At 46.3% G+C, this 23667-nt stretch overlaps 1 protein-coding gene across 21 annotated transcripts in view; it reads right to left on the bottom strand.

Annotated features, from left to right (window-relative positions):
- CAGE1 (cancer antigen 1) overlaps positions 1 to 23667 on the bottom strand; it is a 53481-nt gene that overhangs the window by 27002 nt on the left and 2812 nt on the right. For 13 of the 21 annotated variants that reach the window (XM_051855864.2, XM_017344881.3, XM_051855866.2 and 10 more), the window contains exons 3-6: positions 21061 to 21148; positions 12950 to 13473; positions 7046 to 8104; positions 786 to 935 (exon numbers count right to left, since the gene is read on the bottom strand). In XM_051855864.2, the coding sequence (XP_051711824.2) occupies positions 786 to 935; positions 7046 to 8104; positions 12950 to 13473; positions 21061 to 21148 (1821 nt within the window). The remainder of the gene's footprint in view (positions 1 to 785; positions 936 to 7045; positions 8105 to 12949; positions 13474 to 21060; positions 21149 to 23667) is intronic. The other 8 variants (XM_070074440.1, XM_070074438.1, XM_070074441.1 and 5 more) reach the window with 1 other exon arrangement.

Raw genomic sequence — 23667 nt, 5'->3', positions numbered from 1 at the left:
ACAGAAGAAGCTCCTGACTCCTGGCTTTGTATGGGCTCAGCTCTGGCCATTGCAGCCAGTTGGGGAGTGAACCAGTGAATGGAAGACCTTTTTCTCTATACTTCCCTCTTTCCGTTGTAACTCCACCTCTCAAATAAATAAATAAATAATCTGAAAAAAAAAAAAGATGGAAAGAAATGTGTAGTAAGAGAACGGAGGAGAGTTAGAGAACCTAGGAAGTGTGTGTCCTCTAACATGCTCTCTCACTAAACGCAGTGCTCGTAAGCTCCCAGGGCGGCAGCAGCTATACTTGCCCCAGCTGCGAGGAGGAAACCAAGAAAGGTTAAGAGAAAGGCTAAGCTAGTTGGCTGGCTCACACAGCCGAGGAGCGGTGAAGCCGGGGATTTAACCTTGCCTGGTATGAACGTCATTTTTCGTTGTGCTAATCCACAAAAGCTGCTTCTCAGAGTTGGTCAGAGCCCATCAATGTGAACGCCATTCCTAAGGCTATTGCTCTGCCGCGCGGGAAGTACTAAAGGAAGGGGCTCACCTGGCATCTTTATGCCTTATCTTGCTGCCTCCTCTTATATTTTATTTCACCGTGGCCACCGTGGGAGAATTAGGGGTTGAGGAATAGGAGAAGCAGGAGGAAGGAGGAGCTGCTGGACTGGTTTAGCAGGCTGCTTTTGCTCTGCTTTTTCCTCCTCCAACTCAAGTCTGCCATCTTTTAGCGTCTCTCTGGGTTCAGTCTGACCCCAGTATTTCTTCCCCCTCTACTAAAAAAATGTGGAGAAACAAGCAGTTACCTGGTATGTGAGAAGTCCTAACATCAGAGCCAGGAGGCTGTGGATTTTGGAGGCCAGCTGCGAATTCCTCTTCACATCCGGGGGGGCCCGGCTCCCTTCTTCGCGCGGCGAGCAAGGCAGCAACAAAGGAGAATGCAGCATCTTTGAATTCTACACGCACACAATTCAGATTCGTCACCACAACGAACACCTAAATGTCCTTGCAGGGCAAGTGCTGAATGCAAGATCATTCTCAAATACCTCAAGCAGCGGTTCTCAAATGTTTTGCCTTGGTACCCTTTTACACTCCTTAAAGTTACTGAGGATTCAAAAACCTTTTCTTTATGTGGGTTATAACTATCAACATTTGGCCGGCACCACGGCTCACTAGGCTAATCCTCCGCCTTGCGGCACCGGCACACCGGGTTCTAGTCCCGGTCGGGGCGCCGGATTCTGTCCCGGTTGCCCCTCTTCCAGGCCAGCTCTCTGCTGTGGCCCGGGAGTGCAGTGGAGGATGGCCCAGGTGCTTGGGCCCTGCACCCCATGGGAGACCAGGAAAAGCTCCTGGCTCCTGCCATCGGATCAGCGCGGTGCGCCGGCCGCAGCGCGCTGGCCGCGGCGGCCATTAGAGGGTGAACCAACGGCAAAGGAAGACCTTTCTCTCTGTCTCTCTCTCTCACTGTCCACTCTGCCTGTCAAAAAAAAAATAAATAAATAAAAATAAAATAAAATAAATAACTATCAACATTTGCTGCATTAAAATATCTTAAACTATGTTTATCAATTTATTTAACACATAGTAAAGCTCTTGTCTATCAACACAAATGGTTTTCATCACAGAAATTTCGTTGTCCTGGGGCTAATGTTGTGGCACAGAGTGTTAAACCACCACTGTGACACCAACACTGTGCAGCAGGGTGCCTATCAGAGCCACAGCTACTCTGCTTGCTACTGTGCCTGGAAGAACAGTGGATGATGGTCCAGCACCTGGGCCCCTGCCCCTGCTCGGAAGGTTTTCTCTCTCTCTCTTTCTCTCTCTCTTTCCCGCTCTTTGTTTCTCTGCTTTTCAAAATTTTTAAATTACATTTTTCAAAAACAAAAAATTACTGAAAAGTGGCACTGTTTTACATTTTTTAAAAAAAGTTTTTATTTATTTGAGAGGCAGAGTCACCGACAGAAAGAGGGAGAGATAGAGAGAAAGGTCTTCCATTCGCTGGTTCACTCCCCAAATGGCCACAATGGCCAGAGCTGGACCCATCTGAAGCCAGGAGCCAGGAGCCTCCTCCGGGTCTCTGGCGTGGGTGCAGGGGCCCAAGCATTTGAGCCATTTTCTGCTGATTCCCCAGGCCACAAGCAGGGAAAAGCCAGGATGTGAACTGGCACCCATATGGGATGTTGGCACTGCAGGCAGAGGCCCAGCCTACTGTGTCACAGCACCAGCCCCTTGTTTTACATTTTTGCAAATATTTTTAATGCTGGATTAATAAGACAGCTGGGGGCCGGCGCCATGGCTCAACAGGCTAATCCTCCGCCTGTGGCGCCAGCACACCGGGTTCTAGTCCCGGTCGGGGCGCCGGATTCTGTCCCGGTTGCCCCTCTTCCAGGCCAGCTCTCTGCTGTGGGCAGGGAGTGCAGTGGAGGATGGCCCAAGTGCTTGGGCCCTGCACCCCATGGGAGACCAGGAGAAGCACCTGGCTCCTGCCTTCGGATCAGCGCGGTGCGCCGGCTGCAGCGTGCCGGCCGCGGCGGCCATTGGAGGGTGAACCAATGGCAAAGGAAGACCTTTCTCTCTGTCTCTCTCTCTCACTGTCCACTCTGCCTGTCAAAAAAAAAAAAAAAAAAAAAAAAAAAAAAAAAAAAAAAAAAAGACAGCTGGATTCTCTTTCCAAATGCCTGCAATAGCTAGTGGAGTCAGGGCCAAAGCAAGGAGCCAAGAGTTCCATCTGGGTCTCCCGCATGGCTGGCAGGAACCCAATTAGTTGAGCCATTTTTGTTGTCTCCTAGGGTCTGCATTAGCAGCAAGAAACTGGACTCTGGAGCCAGAGCTGAGGAGCAAACCCAGCCTTCTGATATGGATATCCTTAGCAGTATCTTAAACACTAGCCCAAATGCCTGCCCCAATCTATGGTTTAACAAGCTCTCCTCCAAATATGTCCAAATTTGAGAACTATGGTTTTTTGTTTTGTTTGTTTTTTGACAGGCAGAGTGGACAGTGAGAGAGAGAGAGACAGAGAGAAAGGTCTTCCTTTACCATTGGTTCACTCTCCAATGGCCACTGCAGCTGGCGCACCGCACTGATCAGAAGCCAGGAGCCAGGTGCTTCTCCTGGTCTCCCATGGGGTGCAGGGCCCAAGCACTTGGGCCATCCTCCACTGCACTCCCGGGCCATAGCAGAGAGCTGGCCTGGAAGAGGGGCAACCAGGACAGAATCCGGCGCCCCGACTGGGGCTAGAACCTGGTGTGCTGGCGCCGCAAGGCAGAGGATTAGCCTATTGAGCCACAGCGCCGGCCGAGAACTATGGGTTTATATCTTTCCTTTTTTTTTTTTTTTTAAGATTTATTTATTTAGTTGAGAGGAAAAGTTACAGAGGAAGGGAGAGGCAGAGGTCTTCCATCCACTCATTCACTACCCAAATGGCCGCAACAGCTGGAGCTGGGCCAATCTGAAGCCAGGAGCCAGGACCTTCTTTCAGGTCTCCCAGGTGGGTGGCAGGAACCCAAGCACTTGGGCCATCTTCTGCTGCTTTCCCAGGCCATCAGCAGGGAGCTGGATCAGAAGTAGACCATCGGTGACTCAAACTGGTGCCCCATGGGATACGAGCACCCAAATGGGATGCCAGCACGGCAGGAGGATGCTTAACCTACTGTGCCATGTATATAATAGTTTTTTTTTTTTTTTTTGACAGGCAGAGTGGACAGTGAGAGAGAGAGAGACAGAGAGAAAGGTCCTCCTTCCATTGGTTCAGCCCCCATTGGCCACTGCGGCTGGCGCACCACGCTGATCCAAAGCCAGGAGCCAGGTGCTTCTCCTGGTCTCCCATGGGGTGTAGGGCCCAAGCACTTGGGCCATCCTCCACTGCACTCCCGGGCCACAGAAGAGAGCTGGACTGGAAGAGGAGCAACCAGGACAGAATCCGGCGCCCCGACCAGGACTAGAACCCGGAGTACTGGCATCGCAGGTGGAGGATTAGCCTAGTGAGCCACAGTGCCCACCGGCCACATAATACTTTCTGAAGTCTTGGAGAGATCTTAGAACTTTTAAAACAGAGAGAATAATATTTTCCCAGGAATCCTGAAAAATAATAGAATTACTTGCAAATACTTATACTGTCACAGATTCATCAGAGTTCAAGGAAACACCAACTCAGTTCAATTATTACAACAAATATAAAAAGCTTACACATTTTTCTAGTTCAGATTAGCCTTCTTTCTAAGCAGTCTAAGATTTTACATACTGGCCGGTGCCATGGCTCACTTGGCTAATCCTCCGCCTGCGGCACCGGCACCCCAGGTTCTAGTCCCAGTTGGGGCGCCGGGTACTAGTCCCGGTTGCTCCTCTTCCAGTCCAGCTCTCTGCTGTGGCCTGGGAAGGCAGTGGAGGATGGCCCAAGTGCTTGGGCTCTGCACCCGCATGGGAGACTGGGAGGAAGCACCTGGCTCCTGCCTTCGGATCGGTGCAGCACCAGCCGTAGCGGCCATTTGGGGAGTGACCCAACGGAAGGAAGACCTTTCTCTCTGTCTCTCTCTCAGTCTATAACTCTACCTGTCAAATAAAAAAAAAGAGTTAGATACTTTAAGGCAGTCCTACAAAACTGAGATAGGTGTGCTCTGAATTGAGAGAAGTGACACCTTCTTGGACATGTATACAGGTTCCTGGCTGCCAAAGAAGTCCTTTTAGAAAGTTGTACTTACTTGTAAGGCAGAGTGTCAGAGAGAGAAAGAAAGAGAGAAAAAGAATGAATTAATCTTCCATGCAGTGGTTCATGTCCAGATGCCTGCAGCAGCCAGAGCTGGGCCAGGCTGAAGCCAGGTTGAAACCACAAGAGCCAAGAATTCTACCTGGGTCTACCATGTGGTGGCTGAACTTGAACTACATATATATAGTACTTGAAGTATAACTTGCTGCCTCTCAAGTGCATTAGCAGGAAGTTTGATAGAGAGCGGAGGCAAGACTTGATCCCAAGCACTCTGATATGGAATTGAGGTGCCCCAAGCTGATAACACTGATATTCAGCCTTCCCATTACACATAGAGAAATAACATAGCTACAAATTGCAATGGAGAGAATCCTAATTCAAATGGCTTGGTTTGAGGTTTTGTCTAAATGTATCATTTTATAATGAGAGCACCAATTTGAAGGTTTCTCAAATACTGACCTGGGGGCTGGCGCTGTGGCGCAGCAGGTTAACATCCTGGCCTGAAGCGCCGGCATCCCATATGGGCACTGGTTCAAGACCTGGCTACTGCACTTCCTATCCAGCTCTCTGCTATGGCCTGTGAAGGCAGTGGAAGATGGCCCAGATCCTTGGGCCCCTGCACCCGCGTGGGGGTCCTGGAAGAAGCTCCTGGCTCCTAGCTTTGGATCAGCACAGCTCCGGCCGTTGCGGCCAACTGGGGAGTGAACCATCTGATGGGAGACCTCTCTCTCTCTCTCTCTGCCTCTCCTCTTTCTGTGTAACTCTGACATTCAAAAAAAAAAAAAAAAATGATGCCCACATCCCATTTAAAAAAAAAATACTGATCTGAATTTCAGGACATAATAGCATAAATTGGTAACTTTATTCTTCAAATAAATAAGGCATAATTGATATGTGTATTAATGCGGAAAATATATTTTATCAAAAGCATAAATACAAATATTTGGGTATACATTAAAAGTTAAGATTTAGCCATCTCCTTTTACAAAAAAAGCTACAGGGCAGGAGATTTCTGCTGAAGACCAAGGAACTAAGGTGATGCTACTTCCTTCTTTAAACCACACACTGCCAATGACTGAGCAACGACTTCCCTAAACAGCCCCAACATGAGACCATGTCACACCAACGTAATTGCTAGGAAAGCAAAACAAAAACGAATGATCGGCCGGCGCCACGGCTCACTAGGCTAATCCTCCACCTTGCGGCGCCGGCACACCGGGTTCTAGTCCTGGTCGGGGCGCCAGATTCTGTCCTGGTTGCCCCTCTTCCAGGCCAGCTCTCTGCTGTGGCCAGGGAGTGCAGTGGAGGATGGCCCAAGTGCTTGGGCCCTGCACCCCATGGGAGACCAGGAGAAACACCTGGCTCCTGCCATCGGATCAGCGCGGTGCACCGGCCGCAGTGCGCCTGCAGCGGCGGCCATTGGAGGGTGAACCAACGGCAAAGGAAGACCTTTCTCTCTGTCTCTCTCTCTCACTGTCCACTCTGCCTGTCCAAAAAAAAAAAAAAAAAAAATGATCATTTCATTCCACACTGCCTTCTCTGGCCGCACTCTAACCGTGAAGTGCCCTTCCCAGGGAATAAAGCTGAAACAAAAATTCCAAGTTAATATTTGGCAGAAAGCACCAATTCCGATTATTGAAAACACTTAAGTGGCAGAGGTATGCCTTGAATTATTTAATCTTCAAAAACATTTGACAAAACCCATAAAAATTAAGGTCTATGCTTGTGTTGCTGCTGGATGCGTAAGGCAACTCTGCTATCATTCGCTTCCTCCAGGGCCACGAGACTCTTGGGAGTTGTTCCTGCAGAACTGAGAAGGCGTGGCAGATTCACAGACAACTGGAACACGGAGCTAAGGCACATTCTACCCTAATTCAAACCATAAGGATGCAATTCTATTATTAAGTGTCATTGTTCAATAGATTGAGAGCTATACTTAGAAGACCATTTTTCAAAGGTAACTTTTAGAAGTACCCAGGGTGGGGCTGGCGTGTGGCATAGCAGGTAAAGCAGCTGCTGGCAGCGCCAGCTCCCATATGGGCGCTGGTTCAAGCCCTGGGGAGCGAACCAGCCTCTCCTTCTCTCTCTGTATAACTCCAGCTTTCAAATAAATAAATAAATCTTAAAAAAAAAAAAAAGAAGTACCCAGGTTAACTATCCCCTGTATCAAAATAGACCCAAGAAACCAGGGATAGGTGTTGTTTGACAGGAGTGCCCAAGAATGAAAACTCCTCCGAACCTCTGGCGCATTTTCCTTCCTGTATATACCTCCTTTTCAAATTAGTAAGTTTTTCTGCAAACAATTCCACTGAAGTGTTAGGTCCAAATACGCAGAGACCATTAGCAGAGACTCTGCGTCAATACCTTGGTGACACCTGGTTCCATGACTTCCTCCAGCTGCTCCTCCAGCTGAGCCACCTCGTAGTTAGGGACCCGGTTTTGCTCCTGGCTCCTCGCCACCTGCTGCTGCAGTTTCGCATTCTCACTTTTCACTTCGTCCACCTGCTGCTGAAGATCTGTATTCTTAGCCCTTTCATTTTCCCACATGAATTGCAAATTTTTAACTTGAGTAACCGATTTCTGAAGTCTAGATTTCAATTTCTGTCTTTCTTCCATGTTTTTCTTTTCGTGTTTCTGGAATTCCTCCTGTAAAGCCAAGAACTCTAATTCTTGGGTCTCTTTTTCCCTTTTCAACAGGTCCAAGGCAGAGGGGGTGACCTCTTCCAGTCCTCCTCTGGGCCGAGGCAACCTCTGGACTCCTTCTTCTTTGATGCCGAAGACTCTGTCCATCTGTGTCCACTGATTGACAGATACACTTCTTTGTTGCATTTCAGTAACGTAGCTTTCCTGTAAGCGAATGAAACTCACCTTGATCTTTCTGACTTCAAGCTGCAAAGCTTCCTTCTCTTTCCTGGATTCCTGAAGGTGTCTTTGCGCGTCAGCTAAAGTCTCTCGCAAATTCTGCAGTGTCCTGTCAGCCTCGTTCTTCTCTAGGATTATGTTGTATTTGTCTTCGATTAATTCTTCAATGTGGCCCTTCAGCTTATTTATGATGTCCACAAACCCCTGCTGCTTAGCAGTCTTCCCCTGTAATTCTCTGACCTTTTTCTCCAAGTACAGGTTACTACACTGGAGGTCTTGGATCCGCATCTGCTGCCTTCTGTTGGTGTGTTTCAGTTTCTTTAACACTTCGTTTAGAGCCATGTCCTCTTCCAGGGGCTGCAGGCTCTCGAAGCTCTGCTCCTTGTCTGGCGTCCTGCATTTCTGCCGAGCTGCTCCGTCACTCCAGGAGACGTCTGCTGGGCGCCAGGTTGACACAATCTCGGGACTCCCCATGCTCTCCACTGTGACTTCCTCTTGGGGATGGACTGACATCTCAGAAATCTCCCCAAAGTTCTGTATTTCTTTTGAAGCAACTTCAGTCTGTAAATTAAATAAACAAAAAAGATCATGGACTTTGGAGTCAGGTGGAGCTGGCCTAAATTATGTTTTTTAAGGTTTATTTATTTATTTGAAAGACAGAGTCACAGAAAGAGGTAGAGCCAGAGAAAGAGAGAGGTCTTCCATCCGCTGGTTCACTCCCCAAATGGCCACAATGGCCAGAGCTGAGCTGATCCGAAGCCAGAAGCCAGGAGCTTCCTCCGGGTTTCCCACATGGGTGCAGGGGCTGAAGGACTTGGGCCATCTTCTACTGCTTTCCCAGGCCATAGCAGAGTTGGATTGGAAGTGGAGCAGCTGACACTCGAACCTATATGAGATGCTGGTACTGCAGGTGGTGGCTTTACCTGCTACAGCTGGCCTTGAATTCTAGGTTCCTAGTTTGGCTTCTCAGCTATACAGTAAAAATACCTACTTCCAAAAGTAATCACTTCACAGAATTTAATCCCTAAGAACTGCTGAGTGTAGGCACAGCACCTACCAGCACAGCAGAGCACAAACAGTAAGTGTATTATAAAACATATATCATGTTCAGTGTGACAAAAGAAAAACTAGGGGCTGGGGCAGCTGCTGTGGCACAGTGCATTAAGCCACCAACTGCAGCGCCGGCACGGGTTTGAGTCCTGACTTCTCTGCTTCAGATCCAGCTCCCTGATAGTGTGCTCAGAAAAGCAGCAGAAGTCCTTGGGCCCCTGTACTCAAGTGGGAGACCAGGATGAAGCTCCCAGCTCCTGACTTTGGCTCAGCCCAGCCCTGACCATTGTGGCCATTTGGGGAGTGAACCAGCAGATGGAAGATCTTGCTCTCTCTCTAATTCTGCCTTTCAAATAAATAAAATCTTTTTTGAAAGAAAGGGAGGGAGGGAGGAAGAGAAAGAGAGAAAGAGAGAGAGAGAAGGAAGAAGGAAAGAAAGAGAGAGAAAGAAAAAGAAAGAAAGAGAAAGAGAAAGAAAGAAAGAAAGAAAGAAAGAAAGAAAGAAAGAAAGAAAGAGAAAGAGAGAGAGAGAGCGAAAGAAAGAGAGAGAGAAAGAAAGAAAGAGAGAGAGAAAGAAAGAAGGAAAAAAATTAGGGGCTGGTGTTGTGGCACAGTGAGTTAAGCCACTGCCTTCGATACTGGCATTCCAGGTTGGAATGCTGGTGCAAGTCCCTGCTAATGCACCTGGGAAAGCAGCAGAGGATGGCCCAAGTACTTGGGCCTCTTCACCCACATGGGAGATCCAGATGGAGTTCTAGGCTTCTGGCTTCAGCCAGGCCTGGCCGTTGTGGCTACTGGAACATGGATCCAGCAGATAGTCCTCTCTCTCTCTCTCTCTCTCTTTCCCTGTCTTTTTGTAACTCTGCCTTTCAAATAAATGAATGAATCTTAAGAGTACAAAAAAAAAAAAAAAGAACAATTAAACTTTACTGCTGTCATCATCTATCACACACTTTTGTGAACACACAGGAAACATTTTCTTTGACTTCAAATGAATTTCAACAAATACATGTATCAGTCACCCTACAGACTTCAAGGTCTCTTCTGAATAAAAATGTGAAATTCCTCACTTAGATCATTACTTCTGTATGCCATGACTCCTTTGAACGCCAGAATGGCAGAAAAACAGGTCTCATGATTGACTTCATGCCCACAGAACAGGTTTTGAGGGTAACTTGATAAAGGGCAGTTAATTATGAGAGCCACTGAAAGAGTATGTTATCAAAAATATAGCGAGGGATTCCTATAGCGGGAGGCTGTACTGTATGGTGTCTCCAGAATTTAGATTGGGCCCCTCATTTTAACATTGCACTGTTCTAGGATGGAGGCAGTCATCCTTACCGAGGCCAACAAGGCCCTGACATCTGACCCCTGCCACCTCTCCATCGTCATCCACTCTACCTCCTGCTCCCTCCTCCCAGGCTCCCTGGACACTGGGCTTCCTTCAGTCCTATGCTCCCTGCACCTGCAGGTTTTGCAGATGTTGTTTATTCTGCATGGAAGCTTCTTCCACCATGGCTGCCTAATTAACTCCTGTTCATCCTTTACAGCTCAACTCAATGACCAGTTCTTCAAGGAAGCCTCCCCAGATGCCCTGACCAGGGGCAGTGTCCTCGTCACAGACACCCATTCTACTTCTATTTACAGCACTGTCCGAGCTCTGAGTTCACATTTTGTGGTATTGTTTGATTAATATCTATCTCCCCTGCTGGGATGTTGTTTTCATGAGACCAAGAACCATGTTTTTTATTTGTTTTTAACCATTATATAACCAACCCATAGCACAACGTCTGGTAGCTAATAGATGCCTGGAAGTATCTACTGACTGAAAAAACATGACTAAATGCAATGGAAGTGGAAGGGCGTCTTGGGAAACCCCAATTAGGCAGATTTTAAAAATTTTTTAAAGATTTATTTATTTGAGGGGTAGAGTTACAGACACGGAGAGGGAGAGACAGAGAGGAAAGTTTTCCATCTGCTGCTTCACTCCCAAAATGGCCGCAGTGGCCGGGGCTAAGTCCACTGAAGCCAGGAGCCAGGAGCTTAGCCTACTACACCACAGAGCCTGCCCCTAGATTGTAAGATTTTCTTTGTTTAAAGGCATAGAGACACAAAAAGAGATCTCCCCTCTGATAGTTCACTCCTCCAATGTCCGCGCAAGCTAGGGCTGGGTCAGGGTGAAGCCAGGAGCCGGGAACTCCATCAGGTCTCTCAAGAGGGTGGCAAAGTAGGAAGCACTTGAGCCATGATCTGCTGCCTCCCGGGGTGTGCATCAGCAGGAAGCTAGGATGGAAAGCAGACCCGGGACTCAAATCCAGGCACTCTGATATGGGTCTGGGAGTCCCAAGCAACAGCTTAACCCCTGTGCCACATGTCCACCCCCAAGCTGATTTTTAACCTGCTGTTTTTCACACATCAACATGAGGAAATAAGGTTATTTCTCTCTTTTTAAAGGTAATTTACTTATTTTTCTTTATTCCAGAGAGAGTGAGTTAGTTTCCATTCATTGGCTCACCCCCCAAACGCCCACAACAGCTAAAGCTGAGCCAGGGTGAAACCAGGAGTCAGGAACTCCATCTGAGTCTCCCATATGGGTGTCAGGAACCCACATCCTGTGCCATCATCTGCTGTATCCCAGGGTGCGTATTAGCAGGAAGCTGGATAAAAGCAGAGTCAGGATTCTGTCCCAGACACTTCAATAAGGGATGCGCGTGCCCAAGTGCAGGCTTAACCTGCTGTACCACAATCCAGTCCTTAAAGCTCTCTTTTTAATACTGCCATCTATTTCCAAATGCAAGGTATCTGAACTTTCTGAACAGCCTTTATATGCATGGATTTTAAAATATCTTTGCAAGAAAATAAACTTATCTATTAGCTGTACTTTCCATAAACTTTTTGAAGCCCCCTCATAAATGAACAGAAAAACTTCTCATAACTGTAAGTAAAACATAAGAGGCAGAAATTTTCTTATTAAATACACATTGAAAAAGTATCACTTATACCATTCTTAGATTCTACCTGTTCAATCATACCAATTCTTAGAACTTTTCTGTTTTTGCTCAGACCACCCAGAATTTATACTGTTAGTATATCTGCTGCTCTTAGGATACTACATATGTAACCAGAATCATTAAATTAAAATACAATTTGAGGGGCCAGTGCTGTGGCATAACAGGTTAAGGCGCCATCTGCAGTGCCGGCACCCCATAGGCATTGATTTGAGTCTTGGCTGCTGCACACCTCCTATCCAGCTCCCTGCTAATGTGCCAAGGAAAGCAGCAGAAGATGGCTCAAGTGCTTCGGCCCCTCCACCCATGTGGGAGAACCAGAAGCCGCTCCTGGTTCCTGGCTTCAGTCTGGCCCAGCTCTGACTGTTGTGGCCATTTGGGGAGTGAACCAGCAGATGGACTGACCCCTCTCTGTCTCTCCCTCTCTAACTCTGCCTTTCAAACAATAAGTAAATATTAAAAAATAAATTAAAAAATATAATTTGATGCTTTCACTTTGGTAGAAAAAAATTACCATTCTTTGCTTGTCAACAAAAGTCCAACATAGAAAAATCTTAGTATTTTCCTGTCTCATAATTTTTTTTTTTTTTTTTGACAGGCAGAGTGGACAGTGAGAGAGAGCTGTCTCATAATTTAATCACCACCACCCTCTGCACTCCTGTTCAATCCTTCCTTTCCTAGACACTCCATGAGTTCCAGCCACTTGGAGTGAACAAATAAGTGCAAGGTCCCAGGGCCGGCGCCGTGGCTCTCTAGGTTAATCCTCTGCCTGCGGCACCGGCATCCCATATGGGCGCCAGGTTCTAGTCCCGGTTGCTCCTCTTCCAGTCCAGCTCTCTGCTGTGGCCCAGGAGGGCAGTGGAGGATGGCCCAAGTGCTTGGGCCCTGCACCTGCATGGGAGACCAGGAAGAGGCACCTGGTTCCTGGCTTTGGATTGGTGTAGCTCCGGCCATAGCGGCCATTTTGGGGGTGAACTAACGGAAGGAAGACCTTTCTCTCTATCTCTCTCTCACTGTCTAACTCTGTCAAATAAATAAAAATAAATAAATCTTTTAAAAAAAGTGTAAGGTGCCATGTGGATGCTATGGACCACCAAAGGATGAGTAAGAGTTCTGATCTGCAAACAGAAACTACCATTTGGTAGTGCCAACCACTAGGTGTGGATTTGATTTTATCAGGAAAATCTACTTGAATTAAGACCCCAGAATACATTTTGCCCAGAGGAGCAAACTGATTAGAATTTAGTGCTACTTGGAAGTCTTGGATTGTGTTCATGTATGATTTTCATGTAAAAGGCAACACATCTCTTAGTGGTCCACAACTAACAGTGACCATCAACCATCTTACCTCCTGTGTTTTATCATTGGCTCTCAGATCACACCGGCTAAAACTACACTTGTAAGACGGTTTCTCAACATTATAGGGTACGTCATCTTCACAGAAGCAGCTCTGAGGTGGAGGATGGAGGAGGGCAGATTCCCTGGCAGTACAGGCAGCCAGGGACGTTTCTGTGAAGTCCCAGGTCTCTCCACTGCAGTAGATTAGAGCTGGGCTGCTGGGAGATTGTCTGACACACTCATTAGCAAATGGGTCATTATCTGTAGAAAGGCTAGTTTCCACTGGGTTTTCTTCCTCAAATGAGTCTTGCTTTATAGAAATCTCTTCTACGTACGTATACTCATGGCTTTGCAGGTCTGGCTTGTTGGCATCAGAAAAGCCTTCTGTCAGATGCTGACATGTCGTCATTTTCTCATTTGCTACCTCTGCCCAGTGAACCTCACGGAGGGGATCACGCTGTTCCAGGGGAAAACTGCTGGTATCAACTGGCTGGACTTGCTCATTCTCCGAGTAACAACCTCCAGTGTGACTGCCTTAAATAAAATGAGAAAGAAGAATGAGCTGACTACAGATTTATGTGGTAATAGTTACAGTTATGAAATAAACTTGCAGCCTCTTAAGAAGCATGAATTATTTCAACCTTATTTGCTGGAGGGATTTCAGGATGGCTTTGTGCTGGCAAACACCACAAAGCAATTTTCGACACGAGGGAAAGAAGTCCCCTACTACAGGACAGTTTGCTATACACCATTCTGGTGAAACACCAGTACAACAAATTCAAATATATCTTCAAAAGTCTAACATTGGACTGTGTTTTTTAGATGCGGTAATTATAAAATGTTTCAAAGGGATACAAAACCAGAATATAAGAGTAAACACACATCAGCCTTGTTCAATCTCACGACTCTATGGTATTGGTTTTGTTGTTATTCCTTTTATACAGATACACAAACTGAGGAATGAGAAAGATTCAGTCATTGCCTAATGTGACAGAGTTGCTAAGCATTGTAGCTGAGATCTGAAAACACTCTTCTAACTGCTACACTACACCTTTCCTCAATGTGACAAATTACCCGGAGTTAACGTGTATCAAAAATTCAGATGAAAACAAATGTGAGAAAATGAATTTGGACAGCGCCTTAAACTTTGGTATTATACTATATATCACCACCCTCACTCCCAAGTCCACACTGATTTTCACACAGTATTCATTGTTTATCAGAGCAACCTCTAAAAACCTAGCTTTGCAAACCAGCCCTCCTAGAAAGGACTGCAGTAGGGATTACTGAAATAGTGAGCCACTTGAACTGGAAGCTGTAGGGTCTGACAGATGTCTAGTGTGGTTGCTTCTCTCAAATCTCAAAATGTGTCCAGTTAAGCTGCAGCCTGCAATGCCAGCATCCTCTGTGGGTACCAGTTTAAGTCCCGGCTGCTCCACTTCTAATACAGCTCCCTGCTAATAATGTGCCTGGGAAAGCAGCAGAAGATGGCCCAAGTATTTGGGCCCCATTTACTCATGTGGGAGACCAACTGGAGTTCCAGATCTCTGGCTTTGGATTGGCTCCAGCCATTTGGAGATGAACCAGCAGATGAAAAGTATCTCTCTCCCCCACTGCGTAGCTGCCTTTCAAGCAAATAATCTTTAAAAAAAAAAAAAGTTTCAAAATGCCCAGCAGTACCCAAGGTGAACTATGACCACATGGTACTGCTTTATGGTACTGCTTTAAAATATTACATAGCCAGCACTATTTACTCAAAATGCAAACTTTTTATTTCTTTTTGGACAGGCAGAGTTAGACAGTAAGAGAAAGAGACAGAGAGAAAGGTCTTCCTTCCATTGGTTCACCCCCCCAAATGGCCACCATGGCCGGCAAGCTGTGCAGATCCGAAGCCAGGAGCCAGGTGCTTCCTCCTGGTCTCCCATGCAGGTGCAGGGCCCAAGGACTTGGGCCATCTTCCACTGCCTTCCCGGGCCACAGCAGAGAGCTGGCCTGGAAGAGGAGCAATCGGAACAAAATCTGGCACCCCAATCAGGACTAGAACCCGGGGTGCCGGCGCTGCAGGTGGAGGATTAGCCTAGCAAGCCGCGGCGCCGGCCCAAACTTTTTATTTCACTCAAAATTTTTTTAAAAATTCTTTCCATACCAGTTTTTTTTTTCCCAAAGATTTATTTATTTATTTGAAAGTCAGAGTTACACAGAGAGAGGAGAGGCAGAGAGAGGGAGAGAGAGGGGTCTTCCATCCGATGGTTCACTTCCCAGTTGGCTGCAACAACCGGAGCTGTGCCAATCTGAAGCCAGGAGCCAGAAGCTTCTTCCGGGTCTCCCACACGGGTGCAGGGGTCCAAGGACTTGGGCTGCCTTCTACTGCTTTCTCAGACCATAGCAGAGAGCTGGATCAGAAATGGAGCAGCTGGGTCTTGAATGGGCACCCATGTGGGATGCCAGTGCTTCAGGCCAGGGTGTTAACCTGCTGTGCCACAGCACCGGCCCTTTTCACTCAAAAAAATTTTTTTTTAATTTATTTATTTCTTTGAAAGTCAGAGTTACACAAAGAGAGAAGAGGCAGAGAGAGAGAGAGAGAGAGAGAGAGAGAGAGAGAGGAGAGAGGTCTTCTATCAGCTGGTTCACTTCCCAGTTGGCTGCAATGGCTGGAGCTGTGCTGATCTGAAGCCAGGAGCCAGGAGATTCTTCCAGGTCTCCCACACAGGTGCAGGGTCTGAAGGACTTGGGCCATCCTCCACTGCTTTCCCAGGCCATAGCAGGGAGCTGGATGGGAAGTGACCCAACTGGGTCTTGAATGGACGCCCATATGGGATGCTGGTGCTGCCGGCCAGAGCGTTAACCTGCTGTACCACAGCGCCAGCCCCTTTCACTCAAAATCTTTAAGACTTAGCCATGTGAAGACATAAAGATGCACTTCACTTTACTGAAGATTACACGTTAGTCCCTCTTTGTTGACTATTTAACTTGCTTTTTTTTTTTTTTAAGATTTATTTATTTATTTGAAAGACTTACAGAGGCAGATGCAGAGAGAGAGAGAGTCTTCGATCCACTGGTTCACTCCCCACATGGCCGCAAATGTCAGAGCTGTGCAGATCCGAAGCCAGGAGCCAGGAGCTTCTTCTGGGTCTCCCATGCTGCTGCAAGGGCCCAAGCACATGGGCCATCTTCTACTGCTTTCCCAGGTTATAGCAGAGAGCTGGATTGGAAATCGAGCAGCCATGTCTCGAACTGGCGCCCATATGGGATGCCAGCACTGCAGGCAGCGGCGTTACCACCAGCCCCTTAAGTTGCTTATTTTGCTGTTACAAACATATTGTAGGAAACATGCTTTTTCATGTTTCATGTGAATCAATGTAAGAATTTTTGTCTAGGCTACTGTGTGTGTATCTAGAAGTGGAATTGCTGGATTATAGAAAATGCCTATTTTCTGGCCAGTATTAAGGTGCAGTAGGTTAACCCTCCACCTACAGTGCCAGCATTCCATATGGACACCGGTTCTAGTCCCAGCTGCTCTTCTTCTGATCCAGCTCTCTGCTAGGGCCTGGGAAAGCAGAAGATGGTGAAGATGGCCCAAACACCTGGGTCCTGCACTTTCAGGGAAGACCTGGAGGAAGCTCCTGGCTTCGGATCAGCTCAGCTCTGGTCGTTGTGGTTATTTGGGGAGTGTACCAGTGGAAGGAAAGACCTTTCTTTCTGTATCTCCCTCTCTCTGTAACTCTACCTCTCAAATAAATAAATCTTAGAAAATGCCTATCTTCAATAGATAGTATAAAATTATTCTCCAAACACTGTACCAATTTATACTTCCACCAGTAGCAAAATAGTTTTTTTGCTCTTCATTCCTCCCAAACATGTCAAACTGACATACATGAAATTGTACTTTATGGTCATCTTTTTAATCCAGACCTAATGGTACTGCAGGTTTCTTTCCTGAAATTTGCCTGTTACACAAGTATACAATCTGTCTCACACTCTGTTACGGACTGAACTGTGTCCCCTCCAAATTCATCTGTTGAAGCCCTAAACCCCACATCTTAGAAATGACTGTATTTGGAGACAGGGCTTTTAAAGCAGTAACTGAAGTTAAATGTGGCCATAAGTATAGTCCCTAATGCAGTAAGACCGATCTCAAAAGAGGAAGAGATACAAGGCAGGTGCACATAGAAAAGGCATGTAGGTCTAGTCCCGGTTGGGGCGCCGGATTCTGTCCCGGTTGCCCCTCTTCCAGGCCAGCTCTCTGTTATGAGTGCAGTGGAGGATGGCCCAAGTGCTTGGGCCCTGAACCCGCATGGGAGATCAGGAGAAGCACCTGGCTCCTGCCTTCGGATCAGCACGGTGCGCCGGCTGCAGCGCCCCGGCCGCAATGGCCGTTGGAGGGTGAACCAATGGCAAAAGGAAGACCTTTCTCTCTGTCTCTCTCTCACTGTCCACTCCGCCTGTCAAAAAATAAATAATTAAATAAATAAATAAGAAAAAGCATGTAGGGACACAGCAAGAAAGTGGCCATATGCAAGCCAAGGCAGGCGAGGCCTTGGGAGAAGCAACCCTGCCAGACACATTTCTATTGGTTAAGCCACAGTATTTGGTGTTTTGTAATGACAGCCAAATTAATACCTACACTTTGCCTGTTTTCCTATTATGTCTTTTTCTATTGGAGTTCCTCATCTTGGACATCAATTATTTGTTAATTATATACATAGCGCATATTTCCTCTTAGTCTAAGGTTTGTTCTTTTGACATTGTCCATTGACCATACAGGTGTTTTTTAAATGTTAATGTTGTCGCATGTGCTGATGATGGTTTGTATTTTTATGCCCTGAGAAATCTTGGCCTTTCTTGTTATAAAGGTGTTTTCTACATTTTCACTAAGTGAGAACCTTGCTTCACATGGAGGCCTTTACCCACGTGGAATTTACCTTTTTTGGTTTTTAAAGATTTAATTATTTATTTTGAAAGAGTTACAGAAGAGAAGGGGGGAGAGGGAGGGAGGGAGGGAGGGAAAGAGAGAGAGAGAGAGAAAATCTTCCATTGGCTGGTTCACTCCCCTGATGGCCACAACAGTTAGCACTGGGCCAAGCTGAAGTCAGGAGCCAGGAGCTTCTTCCCGGTTTCCCATGTGGGTGTCAGGGGCCCATGCACTTGGCCCATGTTCTGTTGCTTTTTCCCAGGCAATCAGCTGGGAGCTGGACCAGAAGCAGCGCAGTGGGGACACAAATCTGTGCCCATATGGGATGCCAGCACTGCAGGAGGCAGCTTTACCCACTAAGCCACAATGCCAGCCCTGAAATTTAGCTTTGTAAGGTAAAGCAAGGTTCTAATCATTTCCTACATTTAGAGAGCCTACTGTTGCCAAACAATCTTTAGACACAGTGTCCTGTTTATTCCAAGGGATGTGACCCTTCTGCTTGCAACACATTGTTGTAATTACTGTAACTGTATCATAAATCTTTTTTTAAAATAAATCTTATCGGCCGGCGCCGTGGCTCAATAGGCTAATCCTCCGCCTTGCGGTGCCAGCACACCGGGTTTTAGTCCTGGTCGGGGCGCCAGATTCTTTCCCAGTTGCCCCTCTTCCAGGCCAGCTCTCTGCTGTGGCCCGGGAGGGCAGTGGAGGATGGCCCAAGTGCTTGGGCCCTGCACCCCATGGGAGACCAGGAGAAGCACCTGGCTCCTGCCTTCGGATCAGCGCGATGCACCGGCCGCGGCGGCCATTGGAGGGTGAACCAATGGCAAAAGGAAGACCTTTCTCTCTCTCTCTCTCTCTCTCTCTCACTGTCCACTCTGCATGTCAAAAAAAAAAAAAAAAAATCTTATCTTGCAGGGCAAGTTTTTACGTCTTTTTTTTTTCTTTTTTCAAGATGTACTGGGTATTTTTTCCAACTTCTTTCATTTCTAAAAGAGAATGTTAGGATCAACTTAGTGTAAAGGAAACTGCATTAATTCATACACTTGAGGGAAACCGGCATCTTCACAATATTGAACATGACATTTTTTTATTCCATGGAAATACTATTTTTATTTTCAAAGATTTATTTTATTTGAAAGTCAGAGTTACAGAGAAGGTGAGGCAGAGACATACCCTTGCTGGTTCACTCCCAAAAGGCTACAATGGTCAGGGCTGGGCCAGGAATAAGCCAGGAGCCAGGAGCTTCTTCCGGGTCTCCTACATGGGTACAGGGGCAGAGCACTGAGACCATCTTCTGCTGCTTTCCCAGGCCATAGCAGAGATCTGGATCAGAAGTGGAGCAACCAGGACTTGAATTGGCACCCAAATAGGATAATGGTACTGCGGGGGGCAGCTCTATCCAGGACGCCACAGTGCTGGCCCCTTCTATACAATCTTACACACCTTGTTAGATTTATTCTTCTTTAAAAGTTTTATTTATTTGAGGAGAGAGAAAGAGAGCGATCAGGAGGGAGAGAAAGAGCTCCCATCCACTTGGTCATTCCCCAAATGCCCATAATGGTGGGACTGAGCTATGCCAACGTCAGGCGCCAGGAATTCAATCCAGGTTTGCCGCCTGGACTGAGCGGCAGGAATCCAAGCACCTGAGCTGTAACACTGTCTCCAGGGCCCACTGCTTTCTTTCTAGCAGGAAACCTGCAGCCAGGAATCAAATCCAGGTACTCTCAATGCAAGCATTTTAAGCACAAGGATACACACCCTCTCCTGTTAGATTTATTCTTAGTTGCCTTAAAGTTTATACTGCTACTGATAATAGTTTTTAAAAACTTACTATTCCAAGCCAGCTTTTGCTGGTACATTGCAATGCTATTGTTTTTATTTACATTGATTTTATATCCACCATTCTTCCAAACTGTCTCATCAATTCTAATAGTTTGTGGAAAAACACAATTTGCAGACAATGATCATGTTTTCTTTTCCTTACTAATCCTTATGTCACTCAATTCTTACAACCACATACAGTAAATTCTGTAGTTTCATTAATGTTTGTCAAACCTTTTTTTTCTATAATTATTAAAAAATAAAAGGAAACTTCTATACAGTTTTTGGGTTTGCATTAACAAGCATGATCAATGTGTTTCATATAATTAACTCCTAAGTAGCTTTCATGTATCAACTTAAGTCTAGAATAAGAGATTTTTGGTTACATCAATAAATGTCTTTTAAGATACTTGAGGGGCTGGCACTGTGGCCTAGCAGGCAAAGCCACTGTCTGCAGTGCCGGCATCCCATATGGGCACGGGTTTGAGTCCCGGCTGCTCCACTTCCAATCAAGCCCTCTGCTGTGGCCTGGGAAAGCAGTAGGAGATGGCCCAAGTGCTTGGGCCCCTGCACCCACATTGGAGACCTGGAAGAAGCTCCTGGCTCCTGGCTTCAGATTGGCCCAGTTCCAGTTGTTGCCGCCATTTGGGGAGTGAACAAGCAGATGGAGGATCTCTCTCTGCCTCTCTGTAACTCTGCCTTTCAAATAAATAAATAAATAAATAAATAAATAAATCTTTAAAAAGTATAAAATCCTGGCCGGCGCCGTGGCTCACTAGGCTAATCCTCCGCCTTGCGGCGCCGGCACACGGGGTTCTAGTCCCAGTCGGGGTGCCAGATTCTGTCCCGGCTGCCCCTCTTCCAGGCCAGCTCTCTGCTATGGCCCGGGAGTGCAGTGGAGGATGGCCCAAGTGCTTGGGCCCTGCACCCCATGGGAGACCAGGATAAACACCTGGCTCCTGCCTTCGGATCAGCGCGGTGCGCCGGCCGCAGCGTGCCGGCCGCGGCGGCCATTGGAGGGTGAACCAACAGCAAAGGAAGACCTTTCTCTCTGTCTCTCTCTCTCACTGTCCACTCTGCCTGTCAAAAAATAAAAAATAAAATAAAATAAATTAAAAAAAAGTATAAATTCCTGATGTTCAAGATGGGACTCATTTGCTTAAAGCTTTATGATCTTGCAAGCGACTCTGAGTCTTACTCTCATCGGTAAAATAGAGATAAAAAAACAGCCAGCCCTGTTAAAATTTCAAAAATTTCTATTCCAGTTGTGAACTGAACATGATACTGTATATAAAGCACTCAGAACAGTACCTAGCCATTACTGTTATTATCTTCAAAGGACACATACCAAAAACCTGTTTCTGTTTCGCATACAGACAAGTACTCACCATGTGACAAATCATGTACTGTGCTACAAAATGCTTCACAAAGTGTGAATTTGGACTCATTTTCCCTCTCTCCATTCATTATTTCATTCTGTATGAATAAACAAGGCAATAGTATTAACACTTCAAGAGGACACCATAAGCTTCTTTCAAAGGTGCGCGTGCACTGCTATGTAATTCTGTTAGAATTTGATGTTGCACAGGAAGAATGAGCTTTCTAGTACCTTTCTTCACTGTACACCGTTAGCTTTCAGTAACACCATGCTAATGTAGTCATGGATTAAATGACAGGTCAGTACTTTAACATTTTAGATCTCTGATGTCTTACATGACTACAAACAGGAATCTATGATAGCATATGCTATCTCTGATAATTCTTTGATGTTTATTAAATCTGGTCTAAACAGCATTAAAGTAGTTGTTACTATAATCTTTGAATACTGAAAACATACAACAAGAGTTCTAATAATGCAATGACATTAGAGTCCTTGAACTAGGAATTTATAAAACTTCATGTAGTCTATTCTCAAAGTTACCTTAATGTTATATAAAAGGGTTTTTTAACAGTGTAAAATAAGACAGTAAGGAAGATTTTTAAATATTTGAGGAAAATATTGGTTTACTCATTAATAGTACATCAAGTACTCTAAAAATATTCTTTTATTAAAGGTTTATTTGAAAGACAGAATGAGAGAGAGGGAGAGACAGTTATCATCCATCTACTGATTCAGACCCCCAAATACCTGAAACGGCCAGGGCTAGGCCAGGCTGAATGCAGGAGCCCAGAGCTCCTTCTGAGTCTCCCCACACAGGACCAAGATACCCACACTCGTGGGCCATCACCAGCTGTCTCCCAGGTGCATTAGAAAGAAAAACCCACACTCTCATGTGGGGTGCAGGTGTTGCAGTCACTTAACCCACAGCACCACAATGCCCTTATCTCTCATTAGTTAATTTTTAGAAACTTTCATTAACACTTTCTTCTAACTGTTCCATGTATTGGGTGTATTTGAGGCACACAAAAAAATTTACAGCAAACTTCTTATACTTGTTAGTTAATTCAGACCATTAATCTTCAATTAGAGTTTAAAAGTATTAATAATATCCTTGAGGCTGGCGCCGTGGCTCACTAGGCTAATCCTCTGCCTTGCGGCGCCGGCACTCCGGGTTCTAGTCCCGGTCGGGGCACCGGATTCTGTCCCGGTTGCCCCTCTTCCAGGCCACAGCAGAGAGCTGGCCTGGAGAGGGGCAACCGGGACAGAATCCGGCGCCCCGACAGGGACTAGAATCTGGTGTGCTGGCGCCGCTAGGCGGAGGATTATCTTGTTGAGCCACGGCGCCGGCCCCAAAATTTAGGTTTTTTTCTAAGAGCTGGTTATGATAGACAAATCTTTAAACAACCTGTTTGAATTCTTCCTAGAGATGGAATTTTAAAATATGCAAGGGGCAGGCACTGTGGTACAGTGGGTCAAGCCACCACTTGGGATGCCTGCGTCCCATATGGGCGTGCCAGTCTGAGTTCTAGCAGCTCTGCTACAGATCCAGCTTCTTGCTAATGCACTTAGGAGGCAGCAGATGGTGGCTCAAGCACTTGGTCCCCTGCCAACCACAGGGGTTACAAACGGAATTCCAGACTTCTGGCGTTGGCCTGGTCCAGCCCTGGCTGCTGCAGGCATTTGGGGAGTGAACCAGAAGCAGCAGATGGAAGACTGATAATCTCAAGAGCTGGTGCCATGGTGTAGAGCGGAAAGCCGCCGCCTGCACTGCTGGCATCCCTTATGTGCGCCGCTTCAAGTTCTGCTGCTCCACTTCTGATCCAGCTCTCTGCTGTGGCCTGGGAAAGAGCAGTAGAAGATGGCCCAAGTGCTTGGGCCCCTGCACCCGCATGGGAGACCTGAAGTAGCTCCTGGCTCCTGGCTTCGGACCAGCTCAGCTCTGGCTTTTGCGGCCATTTGGGGAGTGAACCAAGGTTGGAAGACCTTTTTCTCTGTCTTTACCTTTCTCTGTCTGTAACTCTATCTTTCAAATAAATAAATAAAATATTTTAAAAAATAATTCAAAATAAAAAAATCACAATGTGATTACATATATTAAAAAAAAACATGGTTTAACTCTTGATTTCCCATTACTAAGCAGCTCTTTAGAATGGCTTTGCCAATTTATAGCATGAACCATGTGAAATTGTAAACATTTGCCCATTTTGAACTACAAAAAGGCAATGTCATATGGTTCAATATAATACAGTCTGATTACTTCTCCATACCTTGCCAGTAACTGTCAAACATTCAGAACAATATCCATGACCATGGACATGACAATCTGCTTTGTGAGAAGGGGCACTAGGAAGTTTCACGGAGATGGGGAGTCATTTGTATGCAAGATGCTGAGTGTCAAACGACTTAACCAACACAGTGGTGGGGGCACTGACCAAGGGTCGGGCCCCCTGGGCTCTCACACCGTCCCTGTGACTGAGGTACTAGACATGTTCTCTGGCTGCACTCTTGGGACTTCATGAAGAGGCTACCAAGGACCACTTTTTAACACTCTATCTGTAAAATTCTCCCTTTTCTTTGTACACTGACGGAACTGGGAGAACCAGGCCCAGTATCC

The sequence above is a fragment of the Oryctolagus cuniculus genome, chromosome 5 (assembly GCF_964237555.1).
Source record: "Oryctolagus cuniculus chromosome 5, mOryCun1.1, whole genome shotgun sequence".
In the NCBI taxonomy this organism is placed as follows: Eukaryota; Metazoa; Chordata; class Mammalia; order Lagomorpha; family Leporidae; genus Oryctolagus; species Oryctolagus cuniculus.
This window is presented reverse-complemented; position numbering and strand designations above follow the sequence as displayed.